This window comes from Mobula birostris, chromosome 2 (genome assembly GCF_030028105.1).
Source record: "Mobula birostris isolate sMobBir1 chromosome 2, sMobBir1.hap1, whole genome shotgun sequence".
NCBI lineage: Eukaryota > Metazoa > Chordata > Chondrichthyes > Myliobatiformes > Myliobatidae > Mobula > Mobula birostris.
In genome coordinates, this window is record NC_092371.1 from 47,415,029 (window position 1) to 47,429,934 (window position 14,906).

The 14,906-nt window shown below is 37.6% G+C and overlaps 1 protein-coding gene across 2 annotated transcripts in view; it reads right to left on the reverse strand.

Annotated features, from left to right (window-relative positions):
• helz2a (helicase with zinc finger 2a) overlaps window positions 1–14,906 on the reverse strand; it is a 131,305-nt gene that overhangs the window by 89,966 nt on the left and 26,433 nt on the right. For both annotated transcript variants that reach the window (XM_072240296.1, XM_072240303.1), the window contains exons 3-5: window positions 10,849–11,939; window positions 1,675–1,858; window positions 1,449–1,556 (exon numbers count right to left, since the gene is read on the reverse strand). In XM_072240296.1, the coding sequence (XP_072096397.1) occupies window positions 1,449–1,556; window positions 1,675–1,858; window positions 10,849–11,837 (1,281 nt within the window). In that variant the 5' untranslated portion in view covers window positions 11,838–11,939. The remainder of the gene's footprint in view (window positions 1–1,448; window positions 1,557–1,674; window positions 1,859–10,848; window positions 11,940–14,906) is intronic.

The window sequence follows — 14,906 nt, forward strand, 5'->3', positions numbered from 1 at the left end:
TTCACTCGCATTCAGTGATTATCTCATCAATACAATCATATCCTCCTCATCTTGCTTGCAGATATTTTGATTTTCTCATCCATCCTGCACTTCAAGCCTTTACCCCATCCCTTTCCACCATAACTCTCCCTTTATCATGCCCACAACTACTGATCTCCACCATTCCTACTCCCACCTACAACTTCATCCATCATCACAAACATCTCCAATTGCTGGAAAATGCCTAGAAAAAGGCATTTTTGAATGATGGTGTATGGTCAGCTTATTGGACAGCACAATATACTGTATCTGTTCTCTGACCCTCAAATCTCTGCCTTATGCTATCACCGGCTCCTTGTACACTGAAAATGTACAATGTCACACTTCCAGCCCTATATTGTTTCTGAACAGAAATTTATAATGTGGTAACTGACACACCTTTCAGAAAACAGCCCTGAGGTTGACATTTTTCTTAACTTTTCCTGGGTCTCCATACTATCTGTCAGTTACTTGTCAGCTTATAAGATGAAGCCCGAAAAAAGTCTTATAAAAATGTAGTTTGATGCTACTTTCTTTATGGATTTATTAGGTTTGCTATTACCTAACTGAACAAATAGAGAAATGTCATAATTTCATGCGTTAGAAACATTGTCTTTTAACATTTAACAGTACTTCAGAACTCTTTATATACTATTAACTCCTGGCATTACCTCACCACACATCCCAAACATTCATCCATATTTACAATATATGTAGTGGTGAAAATCTGAGAATGATCATGATTGAGAAAAATTCTTACCAAGGAAACACAGAGGGGGAGTGTAAGAAGGGATATTATTGATGCATATACAACTATGAAGGATACAGATAGAACATACCGCAGGAAATTTTCTCCTATCAGAGACAAATAAAACTGTAGTTCACAGTTTTAGAGATTTAGGGTGGGGGATTGGGGGTGGAGAAATTGAGATATTCTTCACCCGGAGAGTAATAAGTAACTGCAATGCACTGCTTGAAAGAGTGCTTGAAGCTGAGTCACTGGCAGCACTTAAGTCTCTAAAGAGCACTTGAATTGCCCAGCCATAAAAGCCTATAGACCAAGTGCTGGGTGACAGGATTAATACAAAAGAGTGCCCACTGATTGGCAAGGATGAGTTGGGCCAAATGGTATGTTTCCATGCTATACGATTCTATGACTTACGTATATTCTACAAGTAAGATTATTCAGTCAGTTCTTCTAGCTGAACATAGCCTCATCTTTAACTTACAAAATGGGTCCAGCCTTCTTTTGGGGATGCAGACATTTTTGGAGCATCCTCCTCATGATGCTGCTTAATTGCCCACTACTGACAATTAGATTAGTGTTAAGACTCCAGAGCTTTGAATTGACTTATGCTATTTTTTGCTGTTTAGATTTCTTGTTTTCACTTTCTGTATAGCACAATCAAAAAAGAAAAGCTAATATCTACCTGAGATTGTATCTGGAAGTTCCACTTGAGTTTATTTTTTTTATTGTAACGGTGTACTCTTAAGTCACGATCACATGATATGTTTATTCCGTTAACTTCTGTCGACATCTGTAAATCAATATATAAAGCATTTACAGTAATAATGACCAAATTCTAAATAAATATCAACAAAACTGGACAGTGCTGGTAAAAAATTAAAATAACTATTGATGAATAAAAACCTTACAATCAGTACTTCATTCCTACAGTTCCTGTATTCTTCAAGAAAATTGTCCCGAAAGGAAATAAGCCCTTGATTTTTTGCTGTTTTCTTCCGATTCTGTCCAACCTCTGTTCGCATTAGCCATTCTTCAAGTTCTTCATGGGAGTGGGCATGAATGCAGTTCTCACCAAATTCACAAATGTCTACCCTTTAAAATAAATCATTTTAAAAAATGCTTCATAAGTCCAGCAATGGCACAGTAAGCAAGAAATTATCCTGGCGTTAAAGGTCTTGTATTTCAGGAACATCAGTCCTAGTTTCATGCGAGTTATCTTTGCAAAGCTAGCTATCAGCTCAATGGCTCCTTAGTTTATTTCCCCCCATTAGTACAGACTGGTCTACTGGCTCATCTCACAACTCTGCTATTAGTAGCACATAGCACAGACAAAGAAATACTATCACCTCCACAACTAACCCCATTAACAGCCTTTAATAGTTCCTCCTTTTATCCCTTCCATCCCTGACACAATTCTATCTGAAGTAAAATTACCTGTATTATCTCACTTTCCCAGCTGTCAAAGGATCTCCAAATTGAAATGTCAACTCTACTCGTCTTCCCACAGATGCTGCACAACCAACTTTGTGTTAACAGAATTTTCTAATAATTTATATATTTCTGATTTCAACCTTTTGCATTTATTTTTAATTTTATTTCTAGTTCATTAGCTATTGCTTTTTCAGCTGCCTACTAGTTAAACATCCTGATGATGCAATACTCCGGTACAATTTAGGTGCAAAGCCTTTAAGTCATCAGATTGATATGTTTAGAATAAGTGAGTTCCCATTCAGTCACATAAGGAAAAAAATTAAAATCCTCATGGCTGGTGTTGGAAATGGGCAGGAAAGAAAAGTTAGTGTGGAGGCTAATACGCTATCATACTGAAATATGAGCAAGGTATAAGAAGATAGAGAGCAAAATCCTGTACCTCTTTCTCAAGTTCTCATGCTGTTAAAGCCTGACAATGAGTTTATACTGATTTTATGCGTTGTTAAATTTATACCTTGATGAGTTTATACCTTATTAATACTGATTAGGAATTTTTAAATGAATGGAGAGAAATACCAAAATTACTCTGTCAGCATCTGCCTTAAATGGCAATTGTTTATAAGTGCTCAGAAGTGGCTCAGTGCTCAGAAGTCCCATGGAAATTCATCTGTCCATCTTAAGACAGGCAAGGCCAACAGCATAGACATGACATATTTTAGCAGCGCAGTACTAGCATTATATTCAGTACCTCACTATTTTTCCTCTTTTTTACACTACTTTTAGCTTTTTTAGTTATTACGTATTGTAATGCATGTTTGTACTATATTTCACAACAACAAATTTCACAACATATGCTTATGATATTAAACCTGATTCATGAAGCATTTTAGTACTATCTCAGTACATGAACATTTTAATTTATTGCTACACAATTTTTCTTGTACTGAGATGGTAATGCAAGGTGGCACGGTAGCATAGTGGTTAGCACAATGCTTTGGAATACCAGCAACCCGGGTTCAATTCCTGCCAATGCCTGTAAGGAGTTTGTACATTCTCCCCGTGACAACGTGGATTTCTTCCGGGTGCTCTGGTTTCCTCCTACTTTCAAAAAGACATAGCAGTTGGTAGGTTAACTGGTCATTGTAAATTGTCCCGTGACTAGGCCAGGATTAAAGTGGGAGATTGTTGGGTGGTGCAGTTCGAAGGGCCGAAAGGGCCTACTCTGTGCTGTATGTCAATAAATAAACAAACAAATAAACAAATGGATAAATAAATAAAACCACATATTACTTCACAGTATGCCATTACATCTAAATATAACTAGATTTCACAAGGTTACGGGGAGCAGAAATAATGTTGGAAAATTCATTACCCACCACTGCAGCCGTGAATTCAGAGAATTTGAATTGTATACCTTGGCTCATTCCCCTTGTACTCAGGTTCACTGGAGCAGAAGTTAGCAGTGCCCTAACTCACCTTCTGGTTCACCCTAACTACAGGCTAGTAAGCCTTGTGGCAATGGTCAGGAAATCACTGCAGAAAATGTTAAGGGCAAAACAGGGACTGATTATGGAGAAGGGAAATCCTACCTCATTAATTTGATTGAGTTTTTGAGGATATTATCACGGAGACTGAAAAAGACAGGGCAGTAAATATTGTATATGTGAACTCTGATAAGGCATTTAATAAGGCTCTACATGGTAGGGTGGTCAAAAAGGTTAAAGCACATGAGATCCATGGTGAGTGGACTAATTAGATCTTGGCTTAACGCTAGGAGACAGAGGCCAGTGGTGTACCACAGGGACTGGTGTTGGGATCTTTGGGATCTTTGTTTGTTGTGATATATATTTAAGAATTGTATGTGCATGAAGGAGGAATAACTCGTAAGAATGTGCATGACACAAACCTTGGTGTTATGTGTAGATAGCAAGGATGAGTGTCTAAGGATACAACAAGATATAGATCAGTTAGAAAGTTGGCAGAGTGTTGGTAGGTGGAACTTAATTCCACCAACTGCGCATTTTGGGAAGTCAGACAGGGGCAGCATATATACAGTAACTGGTAGGGGATTAAGAAATGTTGATGTGGTTCTGGTGATGTCATTGTTCAGAATGGCAGCTTAAAGCAATAGCTCCTCTGGAAAAACGCATATTTTGCCCCATTAGTCCATCAAATATAAGATCTTTCGAAAATATCTGAATTGGTAAGGGGGGCAAGAATGGGGAGAAAGAATGGAGATAAAAAAGCATCACTGCGGAGCCTATGGAAGAGAGAGATACAGCACGCGGCTCTCCTACACGTGCGTGTGGTGGCAAGGCTGATGCTGGGCCTCGTGCAGGCAAAGCGGCAAATATGATAAGGATTTTGGAAGAGATAAGGGAAGTTCAAAATGATATAAAACAGCAACTCAGTGATATAAAGTCAGAGCTCGCCAACGTCAATCAGAAAATAGCAGTGGCAGAGACTCGAATTGAGAAGGTGGAAGACCGCGTGCAAAACGTGGAACAGATAATAAGTAAGACGATAAAAATATTAAATCAACAGGAAAGTAGATTGCTTGACCAGGAGAGAAGATCGTAACGGAAAAATATCAGGATTTATAATGTTCCCGAAGGAGCGGAGGGATTGTCGATGATAAGACTTTGTAGAATAGCTGCTGCGGGACGCGCTGGAGGTTCCCCTGACTACAGAGATTGAAACTGAGAGGATGCATCGTTCGCTCGCCCGCGGCCTCCTGGAGACAGAGAAAGTAAACCGTGCTCAATAGTACTTAGATTCCTCCGATTCAAGAGCAAGGCGGAGATTCTACGAAGGGCCTGGGGTAAGAAGAGGGTGTTTTGGAACGGGAAGTTAATATACTTCGATCATGATTACCCCCCGATGGTCCTACAGAAACTGAAGGAATATTCTGAAGCAAAATGAATATTAAAGCAAGAAAAGATTAAATTCCAAACCCTGTACCCTGCTAAACTGAGGGTATTTTACCAAGAAGGGATACGACTATATCAGACGGTGGAAGAGGCGACTACAGACATGAAGAACAGAGGACTGCCCACTAGCGTGGTCAAACAAAGGGAAAGTCTGGCTAAGCAGATATCCCGATCTGCTTGGGAAATAGTAAGAGAACCTAGAAAGCTGGGGACGGGAGCAGGGCGACAGAAGGATATTAGGAAGAGACTGTGAGTTCTCCAAGGGCAGCCTTCACCTCCTCCAGAAGAGCCATAAGGTTCGGCTAACTTTAAAAGTGCTGATAAACTAAATGGAAGCAAAAATAGACGGTGATATACCTATCTCCAGAAATACATATTATAATGTGGATTTTATATTACTCAATTTTTTAAAATTCATTTATTCATTACTTTTTCCCCACCTAAATGGAATGTATATATGGGAGGAATACACAGGGAAGTAATTTCTGTGTAATGGACGTAGTTTTTTTTACTTACTTTTATAGGTACTGTAACGGAGGCCCTCAACTCAGAGGTAGAAGGGGCTATCCCCCACGGCTAGACTTTTCTCCTAGCTCAACCCAGGGTCATCTAGAGACCCCAACCTTGGAATCACACCTTTGTTACTTTTTTTATTATTCGCGTTTCTTGGCTCTTATTTGTTCAGGGAGTAGATCGATTAGGTTATATTCTGCAAATTTCAATGATATACTAACAGATAAATACACATGGCTAAAGACAAAGTAAAATTCATTTCTTTTAATGTCAATGGGCTGTTGAATCCAGTCAAGCACAGTAAAATTCTACCAAAAATGAAAAAAGAACAAACCCATGTAGTATATTTACAGGAAACTCACTTAAGTGATAATGACAGACATCCCACCTCTCCCGGAAGTTCCGGGAGTCTCCCGCAAATTGATGGTGCTACCTCCCTGAAATGAGTTTTTGCAGGGTGGGATATCTGTAATGAGCATGGAAAATTAAAGAGAATGGGCTTCACTAATTTGTTTTCCTCCTCATATAAATCAGGACATAGAAGAGGAGTTGCTATTCTCAACTCAAGCAAGCTAAATTTTGAAAAAGTTTTCGAAATGGGAGATAAGGAGGGCAGATATATTCTAGTAAGGGGGAATATAGATGGAAATCCAGTTACTTTATTGAATATATACACACCCCCAGGAAATTACTAATATTATGGTAACGGAAACAGAAGGTCTTTTGATATGTGGGGGACACTTATATTTACAATCACAACCAAAGTTAGACTCTTCCAATAGAAAAACTTATGAAACAAAGTCCTTACATAACAAAGTTAACACTCTTTTTGAGGATGTTGCTCTAATTGATATATGGAGGGACCTTTCCCCGACAGAAGGGATTACACTCATTATTCTGCCCCCCTCCTTCCTTATATACAAGAATAGACTATTTCATAATATTTGGATAAGATAGAGACAAAATAATCACCTGTGGAACTGGGACAATCGATGTAAGTGACCATGCACCTATATATTTATCTGTTGATTTTGACCTACAACCAAAGAATACTATTTGGAAACTAAATTCAATTTTACTCAATGATCCCTATTTTAAGGAACAAATTAAAAAAGAAATTGGTCTTTATTTAGAATTCAATGATAAAGGAGAGGTTTTACCCATTCTATGGGATACTATGAAGGCTGTCTTAAGTGGGAAAATTATAGCGATATCTTCATATAAGGAATAAAACATTAGAGGAATTACAAAATAAGCTGAAGGAGCTAGAAAAAAAACACAAATTGAGTTTGGCACAGGATACACTAGAGGAAATTTTAAAAATTAGGGATGAAATTAATAATTTGGCTACACAAGAAATTAGAAAAAATTTAATGTTTCTGAAACAGAGACACTATGAAAGTGGATCTAAATCTATGAAAATACTGGCATGGAAATTGAAAAAAAAGCAGAAGATACAATTCATAGAATAAGGGATCCAAGAACAAAAGTGATACAAAATAAGCTAAGTGAAATTCAAGAAGTTTTTGAAATATTTTACAAAACTCTATATTCCAAAGTTCCGGGGGAAGCATAACCCAAATTGACACCTTCCTGAATTCCTTAGAGTTACCCACTTTAAGCAAAGAACAAAATAGAACGATGACTGCTGACATAACTAAAGCTGAACTAAAAACTGCAATTAGTAGGCTTAAATTAAGCAAGTCACCAGGATCAGATGAATATACGGCAGAGTGGTATAAAGAGTTTAGAAGTGAGTTAATTCCTATTTTACTCCCCACACTGAACTGGGCCCTAAGAAAAGCGCAAATGCCACCCAGCTGGAAGGAGGTGATAACCTCAGCTATACCGAAAGAAGGCAAGGATAAAATGGAATGTGGGTCATTTAGACCAATATCTGTTCTTAATTTCGATTATAGAATATTTACTTCCATCATGGCCAAACAATTAGAAGAGATTCTACTCACACTGATACATAATGATCAGACAGGTTTTATACAACAATGCCAAACACAGGACAATATACGAAGGACACTCCACATTACGGATCATATTTTAAAAAATGAAATTGAAGCAATAGTGATAAGCGTGGATGCTGAAAAGGCATTTGATTTGGTTAACTGGAATTTTCTTTACAGAGCTTTACATTGATTTGGTCTACATGACACAATTATTAAATATATACAGGGATTATACAACAATCCTACTGCCAGGATTAAAATCAACGGATATTTATCTAATAGTTTTACCCTAGAAAGGGGCACGAGACAGGGTTGTGCATGGTCACCGCTACTCTTCGCATTATATCTGGAACCATTAGCTCAATACATCAGACAAAATGGAGATATCAGGGGAATTACTATTAAAGGGACAGAGCATAAATTGGCCTGTTATGCGGATGACATTTTGAACTATCTAGGGCAACCAACATACTCTTTACCTAAATTGATGCAATCTTTTGAACAATATGGCCAACCCAACTACTTTCATATAACTATAGCCCATCAAGAGAAATTGAAAGTAGATATCCTTGGGCTTGGCAAACAGAGTCTGTCAAATATTTGGCCATCATTATGCCAAAAGATTTGGCAAAATTATCAGAATGCAATTATCAGCCTATATATAAAAAAATTAAGGAAGATATAACAAGATGGAACCTAACTCCTTTTCTTGGTCTCAGTTCAAGGATTGAATCTATTAAAATGAATATACTACCCAGACTACTAGATCTCTTTCAGACCCTACCAATAGAGATTAACCAAAATCAATTCAATGAATGGAAGAAGATGCTATCAAGACATATATGGCAAGGTAAAAGGCCTAGGGTTCATCTCAAAACTTTTCATTTAGCCAAGGAAAAGGGGGGATGGGGCCTACCTTCTCTTAGAGATTATTTTGCAGCACATTTGAGAGCCATGATATGCTAGTGCAACCCATCTATGATACACAATGGAAAAACATTGAGGAGAGGATACTTTCCATCCCCATACAGACAATTTTGATAGATAGCAACCTACAAAGTTACATAAATAAAACAGTTATCTGCAATATGTGTGGGCATGTGGCTAAGTCGTTAAGGCATTGGACTAGCGACCTGAAGTCGTGAGTTCCAGCCCCAGCCAAGGGAATGTGTTGTGTCCTTGAGCAAGGCACTTAATCACCCAGTGCTCTGCGACGACGCTGGTGCCAAGCTGTATGGGTCCTAATGCCCTTCCCTTGGACAACATTGGTGTCGTAGAGAGGGGAGACTTGCAACATGGGCAACTGCTAGTCTTCCATACAACCTTGCCCAGGACTGCGCCCTGGAGAGTGAAGACTCTCCAGGCGCAGATCCATGGTCTCGCAAGACCAACGGATGCCTTTACTTTATTTGCAATATAATGAAAGGAGGAACACTGTTCAGTTTTGAAATGCTCAAAGAGAAACACTTATTAGAAAAACAAGACTTTTACCGGTATTTACAGATGCGACAGTATGTTAATAGGACGGTTAAAAATGTAACCAAGGCAAGTACATGTCTGATAGAGCTATTTAGAAAAGCATATAATTCAGACAACAGTAGCAGAATAACTTCAAGCGTGTATAAGAGTTTGTAAAATCTTAAAACACATTCAACTTCATACATTAAAACAAAATGGGAGAAAGAAGGAGGGATAATAATATCTGAGGAAGACTGGACAATAATATGGAGGTTTCAATGGAAGTGTACCAGTTCACAGAAATGGTGGGAGTTTGGGTGGAAAAACTTGATGTTTTATTACACCCTCTCAGAAATCCCATTATGAGAGTAACCCCCCTGTTTGCTGGAGAATTTGTGGAAATCAAAATGCAAACCATTATCATATTTTCTGGGAATGCCCCATTATCAAAGACTATTGGAGTGGGATATAAGACATCTTTAAGTGTGAAATATCCTTACAGAGTAAGACCATATATTTTGAGTATATACCTCAAGAATGGTTGAAAAGAGATAAATATTTAATGAATGTACTGCTGGTGGCTGGTAAAAAGACCCTTATCAGGAAATGGTTATCACAGGAGAGTCCAACTTTAAATGTATGGATGGAAATTACAATGGACATTTACAAAATGGAGAAGATAACAGCATCTGTTAATTATAAGTTGGAACAATTTTATTCATACTGGAAAAAATGGTTTAACTACGTAACACCTCATAGGCCTGATTTTATTCTCAGAAGTCAATGAACATGTTGTAAAAAAAAACTCCCTACTCTGTACATACATTTCTTCTTTCAATTATTCTTTCTTTCCTCTCCTTTCTCTAAGTGTATACCTCAGATAAATATGTGGAGATTTGTGACAAATATGATTATATGATATATATGTACAGTATCTGAAATACATCTTATGGAAATGTTTGTTTGATGATGAAATTCAATAAAAAATAAATTACAAAAAAAAATGTTGTTGAACAGAGAGACCTAGAGTTCCGAGCCCATAGTTCCCTGAAAGTGAAAATACAGGCAGACAGGGTGGTAAAGAAGGCATATGGCATGCTGGTCTTCATGGGCTGGGTATAGAATATGAAAGTTGGGATACTGTGTTGCAGCTGTATGAAATACTGGTTAGGCTGTCCTTGGAGTATTATATGCAGTTCTGATCAACGTATTATAAGAAGGAAGTATTTGTGCCAAAGAGAACGTAGAGGAGATTCGCCAAGATGTTACAAGAACTATGGTTAAGAGATATGGTCTTAAATTGGACAAATGAGAAGAGTGTAGATGGGCAAAAAGGTTGGCCCAGATGTGGTGCATTGAAGGGTTTGTTTAAATGTTGTACAATTCTGTAATTCTGTCATTCTATGATTCTTTCCATGTAGAAAACAAAATGTGTTGTCATAGGTGTGCTCATAACGCAGTTGGCTCCTGATAATTACCCCAGACCATTAAGATGTTTTCCTAATAAGGGAGTAGCCAAACTTCCTGCAACTTGTCAAATTTCAAACATGCTGCAGGATTTTATCAACCAATATTATTTGAGGTTCATTTGAGACTGAAAGAGACACAATACTTTTCAAAAACAGTTTTACCACATCCTATTCCAGGAATTTTCTGAATGTTATTTTTCATGAGGATGATCAATAACCAATGTAATGCAAAAACTAATGTAAGCTAATGTAAATGATACAAAGTATATAATAAAATTATTATTTACTCTCTGTTGATTTATTTTTGTTTTGTCATTTACCTTGGACACATTTGGTAATTGTTTTTTCCTCTAAGAGGTGGTTTTCGGTGTTTCCATTCAACAGTCATGTCTGTCAAAACCATCTGGGTATGTTCTATGGATGAACAATGACTCTCAAATCCATCCTGAGAAGAAAAGGTTATCAGACATACTCTGCAGTAGAAATTAACTTTGTTTTCTATCATCTGTACTGCTCCTGGTTGCCCATTCCTGATCCGCTGCTGTGATACCTGAAGCAACGTGGGACGCTTCAAACCTTGTTGTATCTCTGAGTTCCATACCATCAGTTCAACTTCACTATGAGCAAAATTGCAATAATTATGTTGACATAATTCTCCTCGACACATTTTAGCACAATATCGGATTTTGTCTCTAGATGGGAGAGATTTAATTTCATTGCATTGCTTCATATTATTGGCGCCTACAAGGATATGGGCCAATAATGGCTTCCAGTTATGCTGTGGTGAAAGTGAACAAAGGCCATTAGGGGTTTGAACAGCTATTTGCTGAGGTGCCTTATAGAAGCAAACTTCACATATTTCAATAAATAGTCCTTCAAATTCATTAACAATGACTTCCTCAACTCGCTGCTGTTTTGCACTAGGTGCGTTGGAACACAATTTTCTGTTGTTTGCTCTTTTGGCCACTAAGTTCTTCAGGGTGTTTCGCTGAGTTTTGTTATCTTTTTCATAATTCCATACCAAAGCTTCTTCCTTACTCCATGCAAATGTGCAGTTATTCCTATGCTTCCTACAGCCAGTGCCCTCCTTGTAGAACCAACATACTTCATAGCGCGCAGGACTAATGAAAGTTGGTCGCCTCCGAATTATTTTCCATACACCTTGTGGCTTCCGTGCGACAAGTTGGAGGTGCTGGCATTCATGATTCACGTTTTTGAGAACAACGCTGCTCTCATTTGTTTGCTCAGAACATTGAAAGCAAATTAGCTGAAAATCAAGCTTTTTGAAGAGGTCTTCCAGTTCTTTCATTCTCACTCAGAGGAACTGCACACATCGAGGAATTCTCCACTATCTGATATTTAATTGTCCAATGAGGAATTATTGTTCAGCCAGAGAGTTACCGAACAAGTACTGCAAGAGAAAAATACAAGCATTATTGTCATAAATCCTACATTGAAAAATAGTAGGAACATCTTCTTAATATAATTTATATAATGCCACAATAGCATTGATAGTATCAAGTTTTAGTTATAAAACTAATTAAATGCTCAAAATAGGATTCACTACAGCTGAGATTAAGTCATCAATTTCATTAGAAACACAATTATTCTCTAAGATTTTATCAATAATAAGTAGCCAAAGTTGGTAGAGAGTTGAACATTAGTGGATTTCCCCCCTTGTCACTGGCTGAGCAGAAGCTGGTATGGATCGCAGTAAGCTATAATAATGGAGTTGTAGCTACCCAAACTATGCTTCCTCCCACTCAATCTGAATACCTCTCATCAGGAGATCAAGCAGCCAGAACTGCAACACTATAACCACAACTCATAGCACCGTTATTTGCATAAATAAGTAGATCCAATAGATAAGGGTTAGTAGATCCTTCACAGTTTCCCATGTTATTGGATCTTCCAAAGAGATAAGCCTGGAGAAAACATGAGGGATGGAAGAATTAGAAATCCTGACAAAACTAATTCTCCCTCTCTCAAAAGGAAAGTTCAGAGTGATATGTGACAGAATAATAATGCTTAATTCTTTTTTCCAATTTCCTTCCATGTTTTGAAAGCATACATACATTCCCAATAGCTCCAAAGAATATCTGTCAATAATTATGGCTACTCAATTGTTACTAACCCAGCAGTGATTAGAACTGTAGTTACAGCTGTAGTTTGGCTTGGGAACCAGCTATTTACTGTGCTTATGTAGTTAATTATTAACCTGAAAACTCTGTTACAAACCAGTAGTCCAGTCAACATTACTTGGGCTTGTCTGTCATGGTTTCTAGTCCTCATGTTTTTATTTGCATGTATAAATACTTTTCATGCAAAGTGGTAAACAAAGACTAGCCTGCACAGTGCTTTTTTTTAGCTTTGGGTCTAGCTAAAAACAAACTAACTTTGCCAGAAAATAGCATTGTGAGGTGCATCCAATTAAACTCTTTCCATTTCTCTTCAGTTTATAAGAGATGTGCAAGCTGGTAATGATGTACAGAGGCCATGTTGAACATCAGAACAAACTGTCTGCTTTGTTCACCTGTGAGATTTACATCAATTTTGAACAGTATAGAGGAATGATATAGATGTAAATTAAGTGAATGAGAGTCAAATTCGAAACAATTAAAGATGGAGTGTGTGGAATGGGCTGCCGGCGACGGTGGTGGAGGTGGATAGGTTAGGGTCTTTTAAGATACCCCTGGATAAGTACATGGAGCTTAGAAAAATAGAGGGCTATTGATAACCCTAGGTAACTTCTAAGGTAAGGACTTGTTCGGTACAGCTTTGTGGGCCGAAGGGCCTGTATTGTGCTGTAGGTTTTCTATCTTTCTATGGAGGAAAACAAAAGTTTCCACAAGATAAACAGTAGAAGATAAAGGAGGAAAAAATAAGAAACAATATTTTATATTTTAAATCTCAAAAATTTTAAAGCACAATCTATTCTGAAGAAACTATGCTCTCAAATTTAAACTACTCCCATTCTGGGCTATGTTAATTATGACTGATAAAGACTGATCAGAACATGTGTGTAAAAATCACCAACACAATTTGAAAATGCTGGAAATGTTCTGCAAGTTAGATATTCAATGGACAGAGAAACAGATTAATGAACATTCATAAAAAATTAGAATGAGTATTTCTAAAAGTTTCTTTTCTTATTCTGTTCCAGCCTCCAGATTTTCTAATTTACTTTGCAAATAAAAAAACATTTTTAACAAGGGACAGGAAATTAATATTAAGAAGAAACAATAAGATTAGCCAGAATACACAAAGCTAAAATGTATACTTCCCAAAATGTATTATCTGACTCTGCACTTGGTCTGAAATAAATGGAGAAAGTTCAATATCATGATTCAGACAGAAAATGATGACTCAGCACGTCAGGCACAGGGGAAAGATAAGCAGCTAAAAGTTCCGGTCAAGACCTTATATTCAAAACAGTGTTTCCAGCATGTCCTGTTGTTTTTTTTATTTCAGATTTCCAGCATCTGCGGTATTTTTGAATACCTTAACCAGCATGTTTGGAGATTAAAGAGATTAGCACTATTTGTCATATGTACATCAAAACACATAGTGAAATACCTTGTTTGCGTCAAATCAAATCAGCGAACACTGTGTTGGTGGCCCGCAAGTGTTGCTGCACTTCCAGTGATAACATAGCATGCCCACAACTCTCTAACCCTAACTGTGCATCTTCGGAATATGGGAGGAAAGTGTAGCACCTAGAGAAAACCCAAGCCGTCATGGGCAGAATATGCAAACTGCCTTCAGGCAGCGGCGGGAATTGCTGGCTGGTGCTGTAATGTGATACGCTAACCACTACACTATCATATACACTCCTTATTAAAAAGTAGCAATGCTATATGCAAGAGCCATAAATTTCCCAATACATCTGTTAGTCCAGAGACTTTAAGAAGCAGTTATGGGGTAACTAGTTCCTAGTCCTTTTCAAAATGGGAAATTTTAATGCTAGAGTGTTTTTACCATGAAAGATGGGTATTCAATAGATACAAAATTGTATTCATTGGTAACTTGAGAATCTACTACTCTCTTAATTTGAAATCGCATTTGTGCATCATGAACTTAAAACCTACCACCTCATGAGCATTAGGCTCATGGTAAAAATTACTTAGCCAGCAAGTAGTGTGCAACAAAGTCCAATACAAAGTTTATAGGGTCTAGCAAGATGTTGGGGGGTGGTAAGCCCCCTCTCCACCTTGTGTTTGAAGTAGGAAGGGAATAGCTGGACAAGGATGCTGATTTTTTTGCAGCTGTTCCTTATTCACTAGGAGAATGAAATCAAGTACAATAAATTTATGTTTTTCTTTGTGTTTATATAGGTCCTGACTCAGCTGGTGGCATAGTGGCATCTGCGTCGGACTTC